Source organism: Spermophilus citellus (genome assembly GCF_964194105.1).
Source record: "Spermophilus citellus genome assembly, chromosome: 13".
In the NCBI taxonomy this organism is placed as follows: domain Eukaryota; kingdom Metazoa; phylum Chordata; class Mammalia; order Rodentia; family Sciuridae; genus Spermophilus; species Spermophilus citellus.
The window spans coordinates 26,129,034-26,152,925 of NC_138193.1; the positions used below are offsets into that span (position 1 = coordinate 26,129,034).

A 23,892-nucleotide genomic window follows, 5' to 3' on the forward strand; every position below is an offset into this window, starting at 1 on the left:
GTATGTGCCTGACAGTCGCCAGTCTGCCTTAGTGTTGTTGTCAGGGTCTCCAGTGTGCTGCTCAGACCTGGGCGTGCTCGCTGCATGGCAAGCCCGGAAGCTCCAGCTCCCGTCTCCCCGTGCCTTTGCTAGCGGGGGTGTGAATTGTTAGCAGTCTCAGAAGAGTGACGAGTGTTAGAAAGAGGCCGGGGGAGAGTGCCTTCTGCGGTGGTGTCTAATAAGTTAGGATTGGTACTTACTGGGAAACTTTAGAGGGGAGCGGAGACCATTTTTGGTGGGTGGGTGAATTGGTCAGGACTCATGACCCCCTTTTCTTTTCCCAGAATTTCGATTCTGACATCAGCAGTGTGGGGATCGACGGCTGCTGGCAGGCCGACAGCCAGCGGCTCCTCAATGAGGTCATGGTGGAGCACTTCTTCCGGCAGGGGATGCTGGACGTGGCCGAGGAGCTCTGCCAGGTATCAGCGTGTCCACGGGGGAGCCCCTGGGTGGTGCTGTTTGCAGAGTGGGGGTCGAGTCTTCTGCAGGCTGTTGATAGATTTTAAAATGAGGCTGGACCTCATTTTACAGGTAAATCTTTTTTTTTTTTTTTTTTTTTTTTTTAGTGGTGCTAATCTTAGTCCTAAAACTCACGGCCTCCATTCTTCCCCCCCTCTTGCCCAGAACACTGGTCCCAGGCCCTGAGCCAAGGGATCAATAGAGACTGCTTTCCCTAGTCCTCTGTAGCTAGGGAGATTGTGCAGCAGAGAGGCGGCCTGGACAGAAGCATGGCTTGTTTCCTCATCTGGCCCCGCTTAATGATGTTTATCAAACGAATTCCAAAGTAAAGTTTACTTCGGGTGCATGATGTTTGCCCTTTCTCTCTATTAGAGGTGAGCCTTGGCTCTTGGGATGGTTCACCAGTGCCCTGCCGTCCCAAGTCCCAACAGCAGCCGCTGCCTGGGTTGAGGACTCCTCAGGCCCCCCCCTGCGTTTCCTGCTCTCTGAGCCCCAGGAAGTGGGGACTGTTGTTGGAAGTCTGCAGATGAGGGGCTGAGGTGTGCAGATGGGGGGCCAAGGTCTGCAGATGGTGGGCTGGGGTCTGCAGATGCGGGGTGGGGGGCGAGGCCTGGAGAAAGAGGGAGCTTGCCCAGGGCGGGACAGGGTCTTGGTGAGGGACTGGGAACTGTGGTAGGCCCCCATGTGTTGTCTCCCTCTGTTTAGAGAAATGAAGGGTCAACAGGACTGAGTAACTTAAAGCCAGTCTACAAACTGAACTATAAGCCTTTTCTATTTTAAACAATTCAAATAAATGATAACTCGAATCTTTCTCTGAACCTTTTGGGATTTTGTTTGTGTGTCTATAAATTTCTTATAGTAAATTATATCATTGAGGATTAAGTTTATTTTCAAATAATAAAGACCCTAGCAACAGTGGCTTAGAAAAACATGAAGTTTGTTTTCCTTATGCAGAGTGGGAGGCAGTGAGGAGTGCACAGCATGTGTTCCGCCTTCCCTGAAGCTCCCAGGCCTCGTGACCTAGCTGCTTCTCAGTTGTCCTCAGCCCTCGAGGGTGGCAGCTACTCCTCCAGCACTGCTGTCTCACAGCCTCCTTCCTGTGAAGCCACAGGTGCCCCTTGCAGCACGGTGGGCAGAGTGACAGCCACCATTAGTCTCCACCATGGAGACACCTGTCCCAGGAGCTGTCAGCTATCTGTGATCTGGAGTATACTCATTACGCTGCTTTCATCCTGATTCCTGCTAACAAACGCTCTTTCTGTTTTTCAGGAATCTGGTCTTTCTGTAGACCCAAGTCAGAAAGAACCGTTTGTGGAGTTAAATCGGATATTAGAAGCTTTAAAAGTCAGAGTTCTGAGACCTGCCCTGGAGTGAGTTACTGAATTTGCCTTATTTTGGATACTTTGAAAGAACTGTAAGAAAATTAAATTAGAAAGCACTTTAGACATGTTTAGATGTGTTTGTCTTACCTGGGGTAGACGTCAGAGAGATCTGTGGAGAGTTTGTTCTTTTAGCCAGTGAAATACGGGGATGTAGAATAGGAACGTGCTCAGCTGGTCTGAACTGTGTGAGAGGTTCCCTGGGTCCTTGGTGCTCCACCCTCTGTGGGACCCCTTCTGACGACCCCCCTTGCTCAGGCTGTGTGACAGGATGTTTGAGCCCCCACAGGGTGCTGGACTCTGGGCCAGCCTTCTGGGGAGGTGTCCTGGGACAGAGTGACCATGGAGAGTGCAGACGTTGGGTCACGGAGCTCTGTTCACGACTACTGTACCTCTTGATGCTCCTTTAAGAACTGGTCACTGACAGGAATTATCTGAGGAAGTTACGGTGCTTTTCTGGAGCAGTGCCAGCAGACTTTTCAATAAAGGGGCCAATAACCGATGTTGTAGGTGTTGAAGGCTGAGCTTGGCTTCCTGTCACCTGCTCTTCCTTGTTTTATTCTACAGCCCTGTAATTAGAAAGTAGCCAGTGTGATGGCCCTCACCTGTAATCCCAGCAAATTGGGAGGCTGAGGCAGAAAGATCTCTAGTCTGAGGCCAGACTGGGCAACTGAGTGAGACCTTGTCTCAAAATCAGACTTACAGAGGGCTGTAGGTGTAGCTCAGTGGTAGAGTACCCCTGGGTCTGAAAGTGACGCCGGCCAGTGCTGCAGGACATGGCCCGACCGGCTGGGGAGCGTGCGGAGCCTGCCTCAGGGCCCTCCAGGCCCCGCAGAGCGGGAGCTGCTCCTTCCTAAGTGGAGCATTTACTTCTACTTTGGGCTGGAGACTTTTAAAAGACAAATTCCAGTCTGACATTCAGGCCACAGTGCCGAAGTCAGTTTCCCTGTTGAGAAGACACCACTGCAGGAATGTTAGAGCGTCACTGCCAATGACAGATGGCCCAGCTGGCTCGGGTGTCAGTGTGAGTTGACAGCGTTGTGCTACCTGGGGAGGCAGCTAATGCATGTGACAATGCTGCTTGGAACCTGCACCAGATTCCAGAAGTGGACGTGAAAGGGCATCGATTGGAGGAGCAAAGCAGGGCCAGGTGGATGAGCTGGCCAGAGGCAGTGCAGGGCGTGGCTGTGAGACGCAGCCTCTGCCTACTGTCCAGTCAACTGTGGCCCAGGAATTGAGGTTAAGAAGTCCCAACATGAGTCCACGGGTACAATTCTGGGGATTGGGAGGATCCTGACCAGAAAGAGGTAAAAGTGGATCACATCATCCTTAGCTTAGGAAGAACACTTTGCTAGGAAGGGAGAAGCTTAGAAGTCCCTTTGCTTTGCAGACCCCAGTCTTACAAGTATTCAGAAGTAACAACACGAAGAAGCCTTTCAGAGTAGACTGACTTGACCAAGAGGCCAGGGGCTGGGGACGTGGCCAGTGGTCCAGTGTTGCCCAGTGGTCAGTGTGAGGCCCTGGGTTTATTCCCCAGCACTGGGGAATACGGTGTAGACCTGGTTGTGTGAGTGTTGGGTTTTGTGATGTTGTTTTTGAAATGGGTTTCTATTTAGTTTTCTAAACATTTCTTAAAGAGCAGAGGGAGGATTTAACATTCCCTTTATTCTGATTATTTGTTGGTGACATAATTTGAAAATGTATAAACAAATTCAAATAGTAAATTAGGAATTACATTATCTAAATGTCTCAGCAAGTTTCGAAAAAGATTTGCATGTTGATAGCTTGAAAAGCTTGAATTACTTTTAGGAAAAATAGTCTGTAGTTACTGTTAGTGAAGAAATCTTACTTAGACATGAGCTTACCAAGGTACTACTTTCTCAAACGTAAAGGTAACATTTCACGGTAGAGACACCAGTACAGACTGTTCAGGAACCCGTGGTCCTGGGTGGGCCCCGTGCTGGGCTGACAGTGCATGTGGCTGTCAGGCTGTACCGCAGCAGTTGATGATAAAGCTGGAAATCCACTGTCCAAGGAACTACTGCTAAAGTTCCTGGTAACTAGAGCCAGGCATGGTGCTGCACGCCTGTAATCCCAGCAGATGGGGAGGCTGAGGCAGGAGGATCAAAAGTTCAGGGCCGGTCTCAGCAACCTTGGGAGACCTTGTCTCAAATTAAATAATTTAAAAAAAGAGGGGTGGGGGGAGGCAACTCTGGGGTAGACATGTGCCTAGGATGTGCAGGGCCCTGGGTTCAATCCTTGACACCACAGCGGGGGTGGGGTTGCTAGCTAAAAGTTACTTTTTCCTCCTTTAACATGGTATCATGAACATTTTCCTGTGAAAATGAGGTTATTTTCTTTTGTGAACTGCTTATTTATGGGCTTTGCCTTTTTTCTGGTGGCTTTCATTCTTATTAAAATTCATAGTTGCTGTCCAGCTCCCTTGCTTGACTTTCTAACCTCCTGCACGTGTAGACCCCGATCAGAGAGAGGGGAGAGGGTGTTCATGCTTGCAGGAGTTGAGGGTGTGGAGTGAGCTTTGGCTGAGTGACCTTATGTGGATGTGGTGCTGTCCCCATCAGGGACAGACAGGAAGGAGGCCACCCCAGCCAGCACACTGGTGCTCGTGCTGGGGGCTAGTGTTCACAGAGGACAGCTGCTGGGAGGGCCAGGTTGGTGCCCAGGATCCTAGTGGTAAGTGAATAGGTACTTCCAAGATCCAGACCGTTAATGCTTAAAACCCAGTTTGACTTTGAAGCCAGAAGCTTTGTGATGTGGGTCACCTGCAGGTCACTGAGAAGTGCCTGTGCAGACCTTGGGAAGGGTGGTCTGGGTGGTCCAGTGTGAGTCCTGTCCGCTGACCGTGAAGAATTTGGAACATTGATCTCTGGTGTTTTGTGGAGTTAACACAGATTTTGATTCATACTCAGTTCAGATTGCATTGACTGATGAATTGGGTCAGGTGGGGAGTATTTGTCCAGCTGAAAATCAAATCAAAGAATATGATACCAGCTGCTTCTATCCTCTGGTGTGTTTGGGGAGTCAGACTGTGAACAAGCGGCTGGGGTCCTTCTCTGCGTGTGGCCACCCTGCTGTCATGGTGGTCCCAGTGCAGGGGTTATTAGGCTGTTTGTGCCTTGAGGTGTAGGTCGCCCCATTGGACAGCTCAGAACTGGGTACTCTTCTTTCCCTTGGTGACACCAGGTCTGCACAGGTCTCTTGGGCATGGGAAGATCACACTATCTGTGTAGTGTTAGTTCCTAAGGTGTGGGGAGGACCCTGGGACAAATGCCTGCCTGCTGCTGTTAGTCCCAGGGTGAGTGGCAACTTCTTTAGCTAATGAAAGTGGAAGTTCAGGAGTAAGTGGTTCCTTGGTCTGTCAGCAGGCCATCTTCACAGGGAAAGAGGATCCAGGCATGGAGGGAGGATTTCCTGGGGATCCCTGCTCACACCCAGATGCCTCTTTGATGACGTGGTCCTTGTCCTGGTGGGAAACTTGCTGTGATCATCCAGCTTAACCTCCTCCTCTGGCCTTTGGTGCGGGCGGTGCTGCCCCAGCCTTCCACCAGGGGGCAGCCAGACACGCCACGCTAGCTTTCAGGCAGCTTGGTGGCAGCTCCCCATGTTCCTGACCATCTCGACTCTGCTCTTTCCTCAGGTGGGCAGTGTCAAACCGAGAAATGCTCATAGCGCAGAACAGCTCCCTGGAGTTCAAGCTGCACCGACTCTACTTCATTAGCTTGTTGATGGGTGGAACCACAAATCAGCGAGAGGCATTGCAGTATGCTAAAAATTTTCAGCCATTTGCCCTAAATCATCAAAAAGGTGAGTCTTGAGCCAGGTGTTCTCCGTGTTTGGAACAGGTCTGTTGTCACCACTGGAGCAGAAGGGATGGTCTCCATGAGGTCTAGTGTATGCATTTGCTAATAAACTAAAAGGATTGCAGATGAGAGTTACTTCTTCAAAAAAGCTTCAGCTGACTCCAGTGAGACTGAACATTCCACCATCTGCAGGGGCAACTCCGGGAGGCAGGGCAGCTGGGGATCCCACAGCCTGGGGAGACGGGGAGTAGCAGCTGTGTGCTCGCCCTCCTCCTGTCCACCTCACCTGGCCTCACTGCCCATGTACAGAGCTGGAGACAGCCATTGCTCCCTGTGTATGGCTTGAGAGTTCCGGCTGCCTGCGCTCAGGACATGTGGCGGCTCCTTTACGACGTCGAAGTCACTCTTGGGGAGTGATATTATGCCATGCCTGTGTGGGAGCAGGAGTTGGGCTGCAGGTTGGGCTCTGCGGCCAGGCCCAGCCGTGGGCCTCATGTTGTTTCTGGCGGGGTTAGCTGGGTGGCTGCCCTTGCCTCAGCCTGTTGCCCGCACCTGCAGACTGCAGCACTTTCTCGTTTAGACATTCAGGTGTTGATGGGTAGCCTCGTGTACCTGAGACAAGGGATCGAGAACTCGCCGTATGTGCACCTGCTTGACGCAAACCAGTGGGCCGACATCTGTGACATCTTCACACGGGACGCCTGTGCCCTCCTGGGGCTCTCCGTGGAGTCCCCTCTCAGTGTCAGGTATGGAGGAGCTATGTGCTGCCCCCTCAGGCAGCCCCTTCGGCTTGTCGTGGTGACTGGAGCCGAGGGGCTGAGCCATTCGACAGGGGTGTGGCTTTAGGCAGCAGTTTCCAGAATGGAGTGGGAACCTCGGGGGTCTCTTCCACTGCTGAGGTTTGCGCAGATCATACAGAAACGGTGGTGGGTTACCTGGGGACAGTCTAGCCACGCGCAGGCTGAGAGGTGCTGGCCATACTTAGTGCACTTGACCACACGTTGAGGGTGGTCCGTCTGACTCAGTCCCGACTTTGAGCGCACATCTGCTCAGCGTTCTGGGTGGTGGACTGGGAAGGTGGCATAAAGCACTTGAGCTTCCTGCCTCCCTGTGTGCAGTTGGAGTTAGAGAACCACTAACTGCCAGGGCTGTGGCTCACGGTACCTCTCTTGCCTGGCACTGGGTTTGATCCCCAGCACCGCATAAAAATAACAACAACAACAACAGAAAAAGGAAAAAAGAATCCTTTAAAAGAAAAAAAGAATCACTGACAACCACTGTTCCTTACACTCTCCAAGTGAGTGCAGGAGGCCTGTGTGTCCAAGATAACAGCGAACAGTGTCTTTGCCATGATGTAAAGTTGAGGACTTGAAGCTGGATTAGAAAGTCTCCAATACTAGTGCCCTTGGCATGAGCTCCCCAGCTCCCCAGCACAGAGGCTGTTGGGGTGCAGGCGGTGTTAACAAGAGTTTGGGGACATTATGTAATGGAGCTAGGCATTGGGAAGGTCGTAATTAGCATGATGTTAGGAAAATCACGCACAGGTAGACGCGTCATTCAGAGTGTGAAGGACCAGTAGATTTCAGGGCAGCAGAGTACAGAACCCTCAGGGGTCAGCTTCCAGATTCCACTTTGCAGCCACCCTGAGAAGCCTGCTGAGCTTTCGTATTGTGCTGAAGAGTAGCCAGGTATCTGGAAAGGCAGTCAGGTGCTGTATATTGGGACTTCCTGCAGCAGGCGGCCTCCTTCTGGGGGCAGGCTGCAGAGCGGGAGTGGGAGAGCGGAGCTGTCTGCTCAGCACACCCTCCGGCTGGAGGAGCAGGTGTTGTCGTGAGGGCGTTACTCATCATGAGGTAGGGTGAAGTTGTTAAGTGAATAAGTTCCTTTCATTTGTTTTAAATTCTAATACATTAAATCATAGATGTTATCCACAAAAGCCAGACCTCTTTGAGATCCTTCATATTTAAGCCTGTAAAAGCATCCTGAAACCAAAGTTGAAGGACCTGTTTTAATAACACTTCAGCTGTCTGTTCACTTAATTCAACAGGGTTTGAGCCCCTGGTATGTGCCAGCCCCTGGGTGCAGGCTGGGCACCATGCCACTGCCTTCCATTCCCTGGGCTCCATGCTGGCACAGGAGACGGGTAGTGTCTCTGGCCCTGGTGCCTGTGGTGCTGCTGTCCGTTGGGGTCCCCTGAGCAGGTGCTAAAGTGGGGTGTGCACAGGAAGTTGACTGGGTTGGCATGCGAGGAAGGTGTGTCAATGCCTGCGCCCCAGGAGCCTGGGCTGCGGTGGCCGCAGGAGTGTCTTAAGTTGACAGGCTTCTTCATGAGAGGAGCCTGGGATGACTAGGGACAGCCCTGAGAAGGGACTCTGAGGTCTGAGAAGTGGTGCTTCCACCCAGAAGGGGCTCCAGGTCTAGGAGGAGCCTCGGAAGAAAAAGTGCCACTAGTGACTGTTCAGCAGAGCCTCTTCAGTCGGGTCTTGGCAAGCGTGACAACTTGCTGTGACCAAGAGTGTGCTGTAAAGGCTCCCAATTGGCTGAGCTTCCTCTAGGAAGCTTTTCCAGGGAAGTGAATGATAGTGTCCTGGGCGAGTGGGAGGGAGAGAGCAGGAGAGGCCAGGGGGGCCAAGTGGACGTCCCTCCCCCTTGAAGCAGAGGCCGAGATATGCGATTGGAGGGCGAGGCCCTCGGTTCCTGTCCCGACTGGCCCTCTCTGACTGGACGCTTCCCACCTTTCTTGACCCTCCCTCAGCATGGGTGCCAGTGCTGCTTCCTCTTCTCGTGGACGGAAGCTTTGTTTCTCTAGGCATTGAGAAAACTGGGGCCCTTTCAGAAAATGAGAATTTTAAAATAGTAAATGTAAGGCTTCATTTCCCCTATGTTGATGAGGTGGGGTCTGTTCTTGGACAGGGCTGGTTCTCAGTGGCTGTGGGAGACACACAGTGAGTCGGGAGGTGGGAGAAAGGCAGGTACTTATAGTGGGAGAGGCTGGGCTTGGCCCTGGCAGGTGGAGGCTCTGTGTGCTGTCCAGTGGCCAGGGCCTAGGTCTCCCAGGACCAGCCCAGCACCTGCAGCTGACGTTCCTCCCCACCCCAAGCTTCTCGGCGGGCTGCGTGGCGCTGCCAGCGCTGATCAACATCAAGGCGGTGATCGAGCAGAGGCAGTGCACCGGCGTGTGGAACCAGAAGGACGAGCTCCCGGTGAGTGCCGCTTGTGGGCGCTGACTGCCCTCCTGGAGGGGCTGCAGGTTCCAGGGGTGTTAAATGTCCATTTTGCCTTTCAACTGGGAAATACTGCTGTGGCCATCTGACAGTTGTTGGTTTTTTTAAAAATGTCTATGGGGCTGTAGGTCAGTGGCAGAGCCCTCGATGAGCGTGTGCGAGGCCCTAGGTTTGCTCCCCAGCACTGTGGAAAATAAAGTGTAAATGAAAAATGGAGATGAGGACCACGACAGAATGACCAGCAGCATGCGCACCAGGCCATGCCTCTGTCCAGCCACCTCAGCCCCAGACCCAGCGTATGCAGAGGAGGGGATGGGCAGCTGTGGTGCAGCTTCAGCATAGGCCTAGGGTGTCGCGGCTGCTTCCTCGACAGTCGGCACCAAGGGTGGCCTGAACTTGTCCTTCCTTCCCGGTGGTGTCCAGACCCTGCAGGGACCTAAAATGTGCATCGTGCCTTTCTGCGGGGCCTGCTCTCCAGCTAGCCCACGGGCCTGTTGATTGCCCAGCTGCTTAAAGGCTTGTGATTAGAAGCACAGACGCCTTCCAGTCCCTGTGCTCAGAGAGCGAGAGGGCAGGGCTGAGCCTGCTCATGCTGCAGCCTCCCAGCTAGGCCAGTGCCCACACAGCAGAGCAGCCTGGACTGGGACCAGAGGCTGCCCAGGGCTGGACAGGCACTGGAGGGGGGCCTGTGGGTCCCGTTCCGTGGGCAGCCTTCTCCGGGCAGCCTTGCAGGGCTCTGCAGCCTCCATCAGGGGCCTGTTGCTTTGTTCAATGCTCCGCAGCTGTTTTTGTTTCTTTTTCCAGTACCTGGCATGGAACCCAGGGATGCTCTACCACGGAGCCGCATCCCCAACCCTTTTTAGTTTTTGAGTCGGGCTCTCACTAAGTTGCTGAGGCAAGACTTGAACTTGGAATCATTCTGCCTCAGCCTCCCAAGTCGCTGGGGTTACACATGACTGCCACCACACCTAGCTGATTTCAGTTTTTATGATTTGTTTAATTTCAACAGAGAGAAAAGCACAGATGTCATGGGTTAATGTGCGGTCACAGAATGTTCATTTGAATCTTCCTTAACGTCCTGTTTCAGGCAGTTTCTCTGGACCATTACAAAATGTGGGAAACTTGGTCTGAAGTGAGAAGTAAGCTGTGTGTAGATTGTCCTTAAAAGTCACCACTTTGCATTTTATCATCTGGCTAAGTGTGCCGGGCTTCTGGGGGCTGTGCTTCTTCTCCTGATGGGTTTTCAAGAGTGTTTAGGATGGGGATGTGCTCAGAGGTGGAGTGCTGTAGACAGTCTAGACTGACTCCTCAGACCGCCTGCCTGAGTCCCCTACTGGAGGAGGTTCCCCCAAGAACAGGGGTCTGACGGAGTGCCTGGGAGTGCCTGCTGCTCAGTGATATGTTGATGCGTAGATGGCTTTCTGAACCGTAACTCGCTCTGGTTTCTTTCTCTTTGAGCAGATTGAAGTGGACCTTGGTAAAAAGTGCTGGTATCACTCTATATTTGCCTGTCCCATCCTTCGTCAGCAAACAACAGATAGCAATCCACCCATGAAGTTGGTCTGTGGTCACATTATATCAAGAGACGCCCTGAACAAGATGTTTAATGGTAGCAAGTAAGTGTCCAGCGTTGGATGTGACTGTGGAAGTCTCTTGGAACTTGGGATGATGAGAAGGACTAGGGTACATGAGTGGAGCTAGATTTAGGAATAGATTTTTTCACTGTTTGGTAGAATGGGTAGGTTTTATCTTTTGTCAGTCTGTTTGGTGCATTTGTGGATTTGGCGAGTAGATTTCTAGGCACAATCCTCAATCCTGAGATTTTTGGGTGGGTGGTGCATCTCCCCAGCCCCTTTTCATGCTGGTCTGCTGCTGTGGTTGAGCGCTATGCCCCTCTCCCTAGCCCGTTGTCTTAGAGATTTTTTATGTCCTATTGATAGAGCCCTCTTTTGGTTAGACCTATGTACTCCACCCTGTGGAAACAGGTGTCTGGCCAGGTTCCTCCTGGTGACTTTTTATAGAGTGTCACAGTGAGTTCCCTTCTCCATGTGTGATGTGTAAGTCCTCACAATTGGAAATGTGGATCCAATTAAAAAACAGAGCCAGAAGCCAGTCTCAGGGGCCTCTTGACTGCCCGGGCAGCTGTATTTTCTTTCTTTGTGTCAATTAGACCCTTGATGGTGAGGTCCTTCTTTCATGGGAGGCCCTGGCTGGAGAGCTGCTCGTGCGCCTCCCAGACTGCCCAGCAACCCCCAGGGTGGCGTCTGTGGCAGCCAGAAGCCTGCCAGCTAGTTGGTCTTGGCACAGACTGTCTGAGTCCCTGGGCCACTGCGAGGCCTGCAGACAGCTTCTGGTGAGCGTGGCTCTGGGCTTGCGGTCCACACATGTGGAAGTCATGACAGGAGCCTAAAGACCTTTGGAGAAGAGAAACTGAACCACTCTGAAACCCCAGAAGCAACTTTAGAGGACTACCTTGTTTAAAACAATTTTCACCCTTTGCCACTGAAGAAGACCTTGGGGGTTAAGGTCTGGTTGACGTTGTGACCCTTCAAAGCTCAGCACTTATAGGAAGGGAGAGTGAGGTCACCCTGCAAGCCAGAGTGGGTGGCGTGGGTGGCTGGGTCTCCTAGGCTGGTAGCACACCTGCAGGGCGTCCGTGATCGCCCGGCATTTTCTGCAGGAGGTGGAATGAAGTGCTCATACTGTTCCTGCTCCTTGACTCCGTCTTTTCTGTCTTGTTTTCAGATTAAAATGTCCATATTGCCCAATGGAACAAAGTCCAGGAGATGCCAAACAGATATTTTTCTGAAGAAATGAATTTAGTTTGCAATTTGTAAGTGAAACTGAATTGTGGGTCATTCAGAAGAGAGTGTCCGTTGAGTCGGCTGACCAAGGACTCCCGTGTCATGCAGCGAGTGCTCTGGAAACTGCCCAGCGCTGCACTCGAGGGAGCCTGCGGCCAGCCATCGAGGGCCACCCCTGGCTTCTTGCCTCTGGTCTGCGTTTTTGATCAGCACCTACACCAGCAGTTGCATTCAGTGCAGGTTTTGTACTTCATTATATGGTGATTTTTTACTTCTAAGCAGAAACAGAAACCACCCTCTCCACCACGCGTTTAATGTCCTCCTTCTTTTACTTTGTCATTTTCTTGATAATTGTCAGCCTTGAGAATGTTTGTGAAAAAGCTTTCTTTCCTGTTATAAATACATGATTAGTTGGAATTCTTCAGAGAAAGGTTGGCAGATTGAATTGTGGTTGTAAACCTATCTTTGCCTTTTTTTTTTTTTTGCTGAAGGAGAGCGGCTGTGACAAGAGTCCACGCTTGCCCTCCCATGTTTCCCTCCTCTCCAGCTCTGGCTGAGGAGGTGGCACACTGCCACGGGGCTCCTTTTGGCCCCAGCGGGTGCCTGTGTAAAATACCGGCATGAATTCAGCAGGCTAGTGTGAGAAGTCTTCTGCTAGAACAGAGTGGGAGGAATATTATTATTTTTTTTAAACTTTAATTGCTAAGAGGTGCTTGTTTTAAAAATGTGTTCAATAAAATGAAATTCTGAAGTTAGAAGTGTGCTCTTGGTCTGGGTGGCCCTGTCCTTTGGAGTCTGCCCTCAGGACTGGCCGCCTGTCACCTGCTGTTCCCGACAGCCAGCTAGTGTGGTGCTGTGTGGGCGTGTGCAGGACAGCTCTGCACACCATCCCTGGAAGGGAAGCAGCCTGTTCCAGTGCTGATGCAGCAGCTGCCTGCCCCTCCCTGTGGTCCCCTCCAGCAGGTGGATTACCATTCTGTCGGGCCTCTCCCCTGCAGGGGCAGCATCTTGTTGACTGTGACTCTGTGGTTCAGGTGGATGTAGATGGTGACCACTTCTCTTGTGAGGTGTCTTCATGTACAGCACTGTCAGGGAGAGCCACGTGCAAGGTCCTTCTCTGTAGAGGAACTGCATGGAGAAGAATTCCCTCATGAGAAGAGTGTCGTGTGGAGTTCACCAGGAGTTGGCCAACTTGGCTTCATCCCACGAAGCTGGACACCAACGCAGGAGTACTTACGAGAAAATACAGAAAGATGACCACAGAAGCAGAGCAGGACGTGGTGCTTTGTGTCATCAGCTGCGCATGGACTGATGAGGGAGGGAGACAGCAGATTTGGACTGGGAGCACTGGGGTCTGTCTGTGGAGGAGACTGCAGGAGAGCCTGTGTGGCCGCCCTGGGGCCCAGTTTGCGTCGATGGCCACCACGGCTGGGTAGGTCAGCCAGGAGTCACTGGTGCCCGGCCGCGTGGCCTGCAGCGGTCTCGTGTCACTTGGGAAGGCTCTTCACAGCCGCTCTGCAGCAGCAGCCAGCAGCCTCTCTCTGGGGCAAGGAGGTGGAGAGAGCGGGTGCTGCCGGTGTCACTGCTTGGCCAGGAGACTCTCCTATGAGTCACATTCTGAGGTGTCTTCTTTTATGATGGTTTTCTCTCTAGGCCAGAAATTTACTTTATTTGCAACTTATTCTCCTCTTTCCACCTTCGACTCCTACACAGCACTTGGGCTTCACGTGGGGTTTGGGTGACATGTGTCCTAGAGGCTGGTGGCAAGTTCTGGGCAGTGAGCCTCTTTACACAGTTTGCTTGGGCCACTTGTAAGGGCAAAGGCCAGAGCTCTGCCTTGTCCCCTCGTAGTGCAGGGAGTCCTTGTGACAGCTTCCTGTGCAGCCCGTGAAACTGAAAAGGACGTGTGTTAATGAGCATTTGACTTGACGGCTTCCCGAGGCTAGGCCTGAGTCCACCGCCTTGGGCGGGGCAAGGCCCGGTCTGCAGCTCTCTCCATCTGACAGTTCACACAAAAACTGTCTCCTGACCTTATTTAAGTGTAGACTCAAACCTCCTTGGTGACTTCGTGTGCAGGAGAGGGACTCGGAAGAGGCCAGACCTTAACCAAAGAGGCTGCGGTACAGCACCTGTCCTGCTCCAGCAGCGCCGTCCCAACACCTCCCCGGGCAGAGGATGCCACCCGTCTCCTGCCTCCACTGGCCGAAAGGCGGGGTGTTCACAGCCACACTGGTGGTGGAGGCGGAGAGCAGTTCCAGAATGGTTCCCAAGGTTTTCTCAGAGCCTTTTCCACTGGCCAGCGGGGAGCAGTCCTTGGACTGTGCTCAACTGGCAGAAGCCCACCAGAGAGTCAGATTGCCAGCCGGAGCCTCTGTCCAGGAGACTCTGCACAGGGCTCAGGTTGGTCTCCATCCTTTCCCCTGTGTGTGATCATCACAGATGTCATTTCTGTTTCCTGGGTGATCATATGAAACTTCTAATACATAAATTAACGGGTATTGGTGCCTCTTTATTTTAAAATGCTGAAGAGCCACCTCATATTCATAGGTGTGTATTTGTGAATGTGTGAGCACTTAACTGAAAATAGGAAGGCTGTGAGCAGGTCTTGTCTCAGCAGCAGACTGGACAGACCCTAGCAGCACTCCAGGTCATGTAGGAGGGGTCCTCTCTCCGGCTCGTCCCACAGGTGGCGCAGATCCAGCTCGGTGGTCTCACTCTGAGTCATCTCCACCTCCACCGTCTCACCTGGGGGTGGTAGAAACTGCAGAGGCCAAGAGCTCCTGGTCATCTGCACTGGACGGGCTGCTCAGGAGAGCACAAGTATGGCCTCTGGCCAGTCAGCTTCGTCAGCAGACTAGGTCATCTTCAGGGAAGGTGTGGAGACCTGGTTTGGGCAGCTTCATCGCTAGGATGGGCAAGGTGAAGACAAACCAAATACCTTTTGTCACTCGATTGCGTGTGCGCTGCCTGTTGTGGCGTCACACAGGGCTGGGGGCATGGTGCTGGCAGCCTGGCCAGGTGGAGCGCGAGTTCCCAGCTCACACTTCATGGATTCCGTGGGACTGTAGTTGAGTAGATACCAAAAATAGAGTGACAGATGTATTTTAATAGCAGATGAGGCAGTTAGTTTTAGGGTGAATTTTCCACTGTTGGTTTTACTTTAAGATGTAATAAGAAAAATAAAATTTGGTTTTTAAGGTGTTTTTAAGCTGCAGTTGTGAACTGTAGTGGGCACATGCTTCCTTTACTTCCAAAGAGGCAGGGCGGCCAGAGCTGGCTGGCAGCCCGGGCTCCTCCGAACTGGGTGAGGATGTGCATGGGCTTCCTGAGCAGCAGCCAGCCTCCTCCAGCACAGCTACTGGGGCCACTGGGGCCTGATCTTCTCTTTGGGACCCGGTGGGAGTGAATGTACTAGGGCCAGGAGGGGCTGGAGGTGGGTGGGAGCGAGCGGCTGTGGGCTCCATCCAGATGCTGGCGCTGGCGGGTAGGCGCTGGGTATGCTTTGCTCATGACCGCGTGTGTGCGTGGGGTCCCCTCCTTTGTGCTTTCTAAATTTACACTAAAAGGATTCATCAAATCGTTTGTTCAGATGGCTCAGGATCATATTTCTTTGCTTACCCTGTGCTCTTGGGTTCTATAGTATTTCTATAATTATGTAATGAGAATAGTGTTGCACTGTAATCTATCATATAGAGCTCTACGTATGGACGATTCTGATCTGTTTTCTAAGAGATGTATCCTGTTTGCAAAGGCACGATAAAGTTGCATCTTATAGATTATAGGCAATAAACCCAACTTAACACACACCATACTCATTCTCTGTTCATTTGATTTTGGAAAAAGTTGAGTATATCTAGTAGTTTCAGGGATTTCATTTAACTTAAAAAAAATTCTGATATATTTAATTTATAAATTTTAGACTGATATAATAAGAGTTTTGGAAAATTATAAGAAATGCTTTGTGATGTGTGTATTCCTATGTAAAACACATGGCTTCTCCTGTGTATATTTTTAAAAATTAAAGAAATGCACATTTAAAAGTGGTTTTGTGGATGGTTTTGTGGACGAGGCAGGAGGGTGTGAGACAAGAACAGCGCCGCTCAGTCAGGAAAGGTCACTGTCACTGCCTCCCTGGCTCTGCCACCATCAGTGTGAGGGCAGGAGGTGCCTGGGCGCATCCTGGGTTCCGCAGCTGGATGCTCTGTGTCCTGGGTGCTGTGCTGGCCCTGCCCAGGCTGGTCGGAGGGCAGCAGCCCGTGAAGGAAAGAGGAGCCATTTCTGTCCTCCCTGACAGCTTAGGTGGCAGAGGCCAAGAGTTGGTTTGTGCTCCTTTTGCTCATCTTTTTAGGGACAGATGAAGTCATGTCTGAGACTTTAAAAATATTCCTCCTATGGGGATCGCGTGGGTCCCACCCACTCGTGCTGGGAGCCAGCGGCCCAGGTGGTGGGGAAGAGGCCAGCGGGTCCCTCTCCCCGGGCTGCTCTCAGGAGGGCTGCTGAGGTCCCCACTGGGAAGGGCACCGTTGCCCTTGGGAGGGACGTGGAAACAGGAGAGCCAGGTGGCTGAGTGGACAGCACGCAGTGGGCATGACAGACAGGAGGAGCCGGCCACTCCTGGGTTCCAGCACAGGTCTATAGTCTGCTCACTGCGTCCAGCGCTGCTCCAGGCAGTGGGTTTGGGTGAACTACCGTCTTCCTCTTCCTGAGGCCAGGACTGTTAGGATTCCCATTTTCCCAGAGTTATCAAGAAATGAAGTCACTTGCCAGAGAACCTGCGGGTGCTGCCCCTGGCCTCTCCCGAGTCACTGCTACTGGGCTGCCTCTGTGGTCCTCAGACCACCCCGTGCAGGGGGGTTTACCCCCAGGCCCTGGGGCTGCTGGTGGGTGGGCAGATGGCTGCCCCATCACCACCACAGCGAGGCTGAGGGTTTCCAAGGCCGGGCAGGCTCTTTAACGCAGTGTTAAAGCCAGAGAGACAAAGGACAGTTTCCTCGCTGATCTTTCCCTTCCACAAAAATGATATTGTTTAAAAAATGAGTATTTGTCAAATGAGCTGTGTCAAGGCTAGATCCTGGCCCAAGAAACAAGTCATTTCAGGGTCCAAAAAAAGAAAGAAAACCATGTCGTAGGCATCTGTCCCGTGGATTTGTATGATCTGCTTCAAGCCTGCAACTGGCAAGTAGGATGCTGGGCCTGAGGCTGGCAGCCTGGGACCAGTGGGTGCTCTGCCTGCAGGACACAGGGTGGATGATCTGGCCACCTCGGGCCCTGAGCCTAGATCCACAGCCTGCCTAGGTGTGCCTTAGGCAGCGTGGCCTGCAGAGAGGCCTCCTGTTTTCTCTCTGGTCAGGTGTGGGGTATTTTTAAGTTCTAAATGGTTATTTACCATTTTACTTGAAGTAGGCCTCTTTGTTTATTTGGAGTACCAGGGAAAGAACCTGGGGCCTCAGGCATGCTAGGTAGGTGCCCCACCACGGAGCTGCACTCCAGCCCAGCAGTGAAATCCTTTTAATAGAAGGTATTAAAAAAAAAAAAAAAAAAAAAGCCAGGTGTGGTTGTGGTGGCGCACGCCTGTAATCCCAGTGTCTCCAAGGTCGTGGAAGGCAGGCCGGAGCAGAGGGCAGGTGGGCTCCTGCCGGGATGCCCTGAGCGGCACCCTGAAGACCTGTGTGCTCACTTCACACGCATGTTAACTCAACACAAAATGGAGATTTGGTGATAGCTCTTGTGTGTTATCAAGGAAGAATAAGAGGAAGGAATGGGGTGAAGCAAGAGGTGGCTAATCCCCCCTTTGTTAGGGATGGAATCAGCTAATCCCTGTCCATGTATGTCATGGAAGCCCAGGCGGAGGTGGGTCTGACCTGGTAACACCTCTAGGTGTGCAGAATCCCAGCAGAGCCCCTATCAGAGTGGAGAATCAGGAAAGTAAGTGTGGCGCGGCCGAAAGAGGGGAGCTGGTTAGCTGCTCAAGGCCACCATGAATGTTTATTAACCAAGGGAAGAAAATGCATCAGTGTGAGCAGTGGATAGACCGGGTCAGTCTCCCACCTGTAGGGTTGAGCTTGATACGCAACTTGAGGGCAGCAATTGGGCTCTGAGCCTCCTCACCGCCTTCTGTCTCATCCTCCCCTCTGCTGGCTTCGGGGAGGCCAGGGAATGTGCTGGAGCTCTCCAGGGACCTTTCAAAGTATGAGAAGTCATCAGGGATTCCAGGAACATGTTCCACTGTGGTACCTCAAACTAGAGATTCTGCTCAACTCCAAGCCTCACCCTCGGTTGAGGAAAGGCTGGGACGGCCATTTTGCTTCCACATTGGAATTTTCTTCTGAGACGGATCCATTTCCAGGACTGCTTGTCCTTCAGCTTTGCTGTGGGCACCTGTGCTGTCTACACAGCGGTGCAAAGTGGAGTCCAGCTGCCTTGGGAGCTGCTACAGGCAGATGCTCTGGCCTCCCTGAGGCTCAGGGCCTAGCCGCATGCACCTCACAGGGCCTGAGAAATGCTCGATCCCTGAGGTCTGGGACAGGCACCACATGGTGTGGGGGACAGCCCTTGTGGCAGTAGGGCTCCCTCCAGCTCAGGCCCCAGCCTTGGCCCCTGTGCCACTCTGACTGGGTTGCTCCCAGCTGGGCTCAGCCTCTGAGAAGTGGTGGGGAGAGGCTGAGACGGTGAGTACCAGTGGCCCAGCTCTGCTGCCCTGGGCTCTTGGCCCCCCACAGGAACATAACACAACTGGCTCTTGTGACGTTCCGGAGACAAAGCTTTGTGTGAAGCCAAGTGAATACATACAGGACCCAGGACCCTTCCCACCCTGCCCACTACCAAAATGAGAACACACACAGGAAGGAACACCAGGGGCCCAGAAGAGGAGGCCGTGTGGTCTAGCGGGCGCAGTCTCAGGTTGGAGTCTATAGTGGCTGTTGTGTGGCCCAGTGCCATGTCAGACGGATCTCTCTGAAAGGCCCGGCTTGCCTCCTGCTCTGATGACGGGTCTGAAAGAGAGGTGGTGGCTGTCACTGTAGCAAGAGCCCTTCAGTCCAGCATCTGGCCGTGACCAGCCCCCCAGCCCTTGGCCATGTACCAAGTGCTGCTCTGGCTCCATCTGGTTTGACCCCCACAACCATGCTGGGGTGGCACTGGGTGGGAGAGGTGGGAGAAACTGCCAAGGCCACACAACCAGAGTCCAGCTGCGTGGAGCCTTTGTCAAGGTCCCCAGGAAGGTAGGAGGAGGCTCCTCCCCCATGCCAGCCATTGCCACCCACTGACCTGCCCCTCATCCAAGGCTCACAGGGGCAAGGAGTGTTGGCCACATAGAGTGGCCTGAGCCAGAGTGCCTGCGACAACCTAAACTTGACATCACACTACATGTTCTCTCAGTACTGGCCGGTGACTCTCGGTGCCATGCCTGTCGAAGCCCAGCTGCCCTGGGCCATCACTGAGATGGGAATGTGGCTGTGTGAATTCCTCAGATGTGTTTGATCTTTTGGGTTAGGGTTAGGGTTAGGCAGGATTGTATTTTTTGATTCCTTTCAAAAATAAGAGTTTTCAGAAAAGAGATTGAGGGATTCTCTTGGAGAAACTCCCAACTGCACTCCAAGTAATAAAAATCCTTAGTTTTTAGAGCTCTGACCTTGGTATATATAATATACACATTGGAAGTTAATTACATTTCCATTAATGTGTAAGGTGCTGAATTTGGATTTCTGCAAAGAAATACCAAGGAGAATAAAATGCAAACCCAAGGTGTAAAATGGGGAATAGTTTTGCCTACTGAAAGGAACTGGTATACGCTGCAGTTGGTTAGCATTAACATTCAGTGCCCTCCAACCCCCGCCAGCCCTCAAATGTCCCAAGCTTCAATTTCCTCATCTGTAAAACGAAGGTTATAGTGAAAGATCATCTTGAAACTTCACATTTAAAAAAAAACACACAGTTGCCTCTCATATCCACTAGGGTTGGTTCTAGGACCCCACCCCACCCCCACTTGGATACCAAAGCCCTCGGGTCCCTCATAGAAAAAGGCATAGTATTTGCATAGAGCCTTACACACCCCACTGCCTGGATCACCTCTAGATTCCTCAGCGTAAATGCCAGTTAAATATCACACTGCAAGGCTAGGAAGTGATGGCCAGAAGAACCCCTCTCTGTTTGGCAGAGACACGTTTCACAATTTTTTTTTTTCAGTAAAAGGTTGGCTGAGATGTGGAATTGGAGTGTGCAGAGGCTGGCCCTCTCAGTCCTCAGCTGAATGGTCAGCTGTGGTCATCGGAGTGTACTCCTGCCTCGCTGCTTAGAGTGGGTTTCCTAACCTCAGGGCTGTGATCTGAGTTGAGACCCTGGTATCAGCCATCCGTGGCTGCTGTGAAGATGGGGGGGTTCGGAGCATGGCTCCCATCAGGCCTGCTTGAGCTGGAGCGCGCTGTGGGGAGAGCACCTGGGCTGCCCTGCCCTCAGGCGAAGGAGCGAAGGAGTGCAGACACTGGGCTTCTTAAAAACTTTTTTTCTGATCATTTAAAAATGATGGGAGTGGAACTGGATGGGGCTGTCACTTGACCTGCAAGAGAGTTAATCCCTGGCCTCTGACCCCCTTTCCTCCAGTCCCTGGCAGCAAATCAAGGCCCTGCTTTGACACAGGGAAATTAGGAACCAAGGTTATTTGTTTTGTTTGGAAGATAAACGATTAACTTTCCCTCAAAAAACTAGACCAGCTAAGGGGCAGGGGGCCATCTTAACAATAAAATCCAGACAGAATCATGTAGAAAAAGAGGAGCTCAGTTATTTGAGGGGCCAGGAAGAATTAGTGGAAGCCCTCGGGTGGGTTTTTGGCTCTCAATTAAACAGAGATTTACTGGAGCAGCTCTGCTCTCCCTGAGACAGACGAGCTGACTCCCTGCCCCAGGACACCACTGCCAGGACCTCTCTCTGGGACAGCATTTCACCATCTGTCATCTGGAAGCCAGGACCAGGGTTAAGAGACTCACCTGGGGCATTTGCAAACACGCCTTCGTTTCCCTAGATAAGGAAAAATAAGGGAAAGTGAGTGTCCAGCGGATCCAGACGCCCTCCTTGCTATTTGAGGTTGGTGGCTCAGGAGCCTGTCTTTCTACTCTCCTGAGCGCTCAGCACACTGAAGCCTCTTCAGACCTGAGCGAGTGACCCTAGGGGATGGGGTGGTAGGGAGGCGCCAAGGGTTCCAGGTTTCTCTCCCAGCCCTCCAGGGCACAGGGCTGGAGTGTGGGGGTCCCCTGCCGCCTGCAGTTTGCATTCAGTGCCGGCCGGGGTCAACTGGGCGGGGAATGCTTCCCAACAACCTCCTGGAGGGCGGGAAGGGGCGGGGACACCTCCCTGCGTCCTACCTCAGGGAAGGAATGTCCCTGCCCGGTCCTGGCAGCCACTGGGAGTTCCAGAAATTCGAACTCCACCCCGGTTTCGGTGGGTGTGGGGCCGAACCCCGGCGTGGTGATTCCGGGGACTTACGGTGGTGACAGATGACGGTGATGACCAGTGATAACAGAAGGACCGCGCAGGTCCCAGCCAAGGGCGCCCAGATGTAGATGTCACAGGCGAAGTCCAGCCACCTGGTGTCCGCTGACAACACCCGAGACGCCCACGTTTAGGAAGAGGCCCGGGCCTCCCATCCTTCCTCGCCCGCCCGCCACCCTGAACTCTTCTCCCCTCCAGGACGCGGTTTCCCCACATTTGGACCGCCCAGGGGATCAGGGTCGTCCCAGGCCATGCCTCCTTCTGCGGTCCTTTACACCTCTGGCCCACCCAGGCCCCAGCACCCGCTGACCTCACCTGCACCACCCGTCGCGGGCCGGCAAGTCTCGGGGCGCACGGACCCAGGCAGCAGCCTGGTGGGGGGCGTCGTGGTAGGTAGTCGCGGCGCGGGCGTCGGGGAGGGCTCCGCTGCGGGAGGAGCAACGGGGTGGTTGGGGCCGACTGGGCTGTGCATGCACCGCGCCGGCGGTTTCCCTTCTCCCCATGGGAGGGCCTCCTCTCGGTTTCCCCTGGGGCAAGGGAGGAGGGTCCCCTGGACGCGCGCTGACCAGTGGCGGCCAATGCGGTGGCCTGACATTGGCGGCTCTGTGAGCGGGACCAAGACCGCGATGCGGGAGCGTGCGCTCCAGCAGCACCGCCAGGCTCGCTAGCAACCTGTGAGTCCGGCTAACAACCGGGTTCTGCTGCCAGCAAGCACAGGTGCAGGGGTTTAAGACACTTGCCCAGGGCCACACAAGCGATGGTCGGTGGCACCAAAGCCGCCTCCAGCCGGCGCAGCGGCCCACGCCTATGATCCCCGCCGCTGGGAGGCTGAGGCAGGAGGATCGTGAGTTCAAAGCCAGCCTCAGCAACAGTGAGGTCCTAAGCAACTCAGTGAGACCCTGTCTCTACATAAAATGCAAAATAGGGCTGGGGTGTGGCTCAGTGGTTGAGTGCCCTGAGTTGGATCCTCCATACATTAAAAAAAAAAAAAGTCACCTCTGGTCCCCACCTAGCACACCTTAGCCTCAGTTTCCCCGCCTGTGTAATGGGAACCGCAACAAAGTAGCCCCCAGGAGTGCTCAGAGGTGACCCCAAGCCCCATGCCAAGAGGCGCCACGCCCCACGCCCAGACCTGGCAGGAAGACGGGCACCAAGGGACTGAAGGATATCTCCGAATTGACCACCACCGAGCAGAAGTAGTATCCTTGGTGCTCCTTGCGGAAACTGTTCAGGGTGAGGGTGTAGCTGTCTCTGGATTTCGTGCCCGTGAACAGTTGCGGGTCCAGTTTCTCCGCCAGCTTGGTCCGGTGGGTGGAGATGTACAGGAGGAAGGTGGGCCTGGCGTCCACGCCCGGCGGCTGGTAGAGCCACGAGCAGCTCTGGGCCCCGCTGGCCGTCATCACCTCGCAGCGCAGGTCCAGCCGCCGGCCGATTTCCGCGTCCACCCTCGGCGGCTGCATTCGGAACTGGATGGACCCAAGGGCGACGGCGGCGCCTGCAGTGGAAGCAGCGGGGGGCAGCAGCGGGGCTGAGCAGGTGGCCCGCGCCCCTGCCCTCACCCTGCCGCACCCTGCCGGCCTCCCGGCCCCACGGCCCCGGCCCTGTCGGCCTCGCACCGCTGCCCGCCCTGGGCCCGCGCTCACCGAGCAGCAGCGCCAGCGGCAGCAGCCACGAGGTCCCCTGCGAGGCCATGGCGCGATCCCTGCGCGGTGGGCTGCGGCGCTCAGGAACCGCGGGGCGAGGACGGGGAAGTTTGCCCTTGGACCGGCCTCAGAGCCTGACTTCGCACTGGAGGATGTGATGTCACCCGAAGCCCCCACCGAGGAGATCGGCCTCCTTTTCGCGGTTGTCACCTTCCCGCCTGGCGAGGGGGCTGGGAGCTGTGATAGGGCCAGAAAAATAGCCTCAGGGAGCATCATAGGACAGCTGAAAACTGGGTTTAAGGGTGAGGACAAAGTTTGAAAACGGCCCTTGGAACAGCCTCTTGTGCGAGTGACAGACGATAAGGGGAAATTAAAACTTTCAGGAAACAGGCGGAGCGGTCGGCGGAGGAGTGTCCACTGCACCCTCATTAGAGGCTTGTGTCTCCTTGGGGCTGAGGAGGGGAATGCCTGCCTCGTGAGAAATGGGGCAGGGGACGTTCTGGGGGAACTGCCTTGAGGCACCTAGCAGGGAAGCATTAGGAGCACTGGTGTCCTTTGGTGACCAGGCCTCTGGACTGTTTCTCCAGCGAGGAGGACTTACCAGGCAGTAGTCTCCACTCCAGACCCTGTGTGTGGAGGGGTCCTCTAGCCCCCCTGCTATGAAGGTCATTCCCTAAGTGGGATCTGACACTGTCACTCTGGTGGCATCCTATGACCTGCACTGCTGGGTGCTGGCTCCTCCCAGCCCTGCCCTCCCCACCTGGCCTGCCTTCCCATGCTCCTGCTCTGCAGCCTCACAGGATCAGGGTCCCCTAGGCTCTGCTCCTCTGGGCATGGCCCTGGCTGCTGCTTCTGCCTGGGAAGCTCTTCTCTTGGCCCTGGGACCAGCTCCCAGGCTGTCTGATGGGACTTGACTCTGGGTGCTGGCAGGGACTTTGTGTGGCCTGGGTGAATGTGGGGAGGAGGCATTCTTCCCTACTCCTCCCTGGCCTGCTCTTCTCTCCCAGTTTCTGCAGGGCTTGGGGGTCTTCTCAGGGAGC

General features: G+C 53.8%; 2 protein-coding genes across 2 annotated transcripts in view; one reads left to right on the forward strand and one right to left on the reverse strand.

Annotated features, from left to right (window-relative positions):
• RMND5A (required for meiotic nuclear division 5 homolog A) overlaps positions 1-15,766 on the forward strand; it is a 36,485-nt gene extending 20,719 nt beyond the window's left edge. Inside the window, exons 3-9 of the mRNA XM_081264434.1 lie at positions 324-458; positions 1,768-1,868; positions 5,536-5,702; positions 6,279-6,444; positions 8,799-8,901; positions 10,384-10,538; positions 11,668-15,766. Of these exons, the coding sequence (XP_081120560.1) occupies positions 324-458; positions 1,768-1,868; positions 5,536-5,702; positions 6,279-6,444; positions 8,799-8,901; positions 10,384-10,538; positions 11,668-11,731 (891 nt within the window). The 3' untranslated portion in view covers positions 11,732-15,766. The remainder of the gene's footprint in view (positions 1-323; positions 459-1,767; positions 1,869-5,535; positions 5,703-6,278; positions 6,445-8,798; positions 8,902-10,383; positions 10,539-11,667) is intronic.
• Positions 15,767-17,719: 1,953 nt separating this feature from the next.
• CD8A (CD8 subunit alpha) lies at positions 17,720-23,172 on the reverse strand. Its single transcript, XM_081264676.1, has 6 exons — positions 22,853-23,172; positions 22,342-22,704; positions 21,525-21,635; positions 21,204-21,314; positions 20,708-20,738; positions 17,720-18,718 (listed from the first exon to the last, which is right to left on the reverse strand). Exons 1-6 carry the CDS (start codon positions 22,899-22,901, stop codon positions 18,667-18,669), a joined length of 717 nt encoding a protein of 238 aa, XP_081120802.1. The 5' UTR covers positions 22,902-23,172; the 3' UTR covers positions 17,720-18,666.
• Between the last annotated feature and the right edge of the window lie 720 nt (positions 23,173-23,892).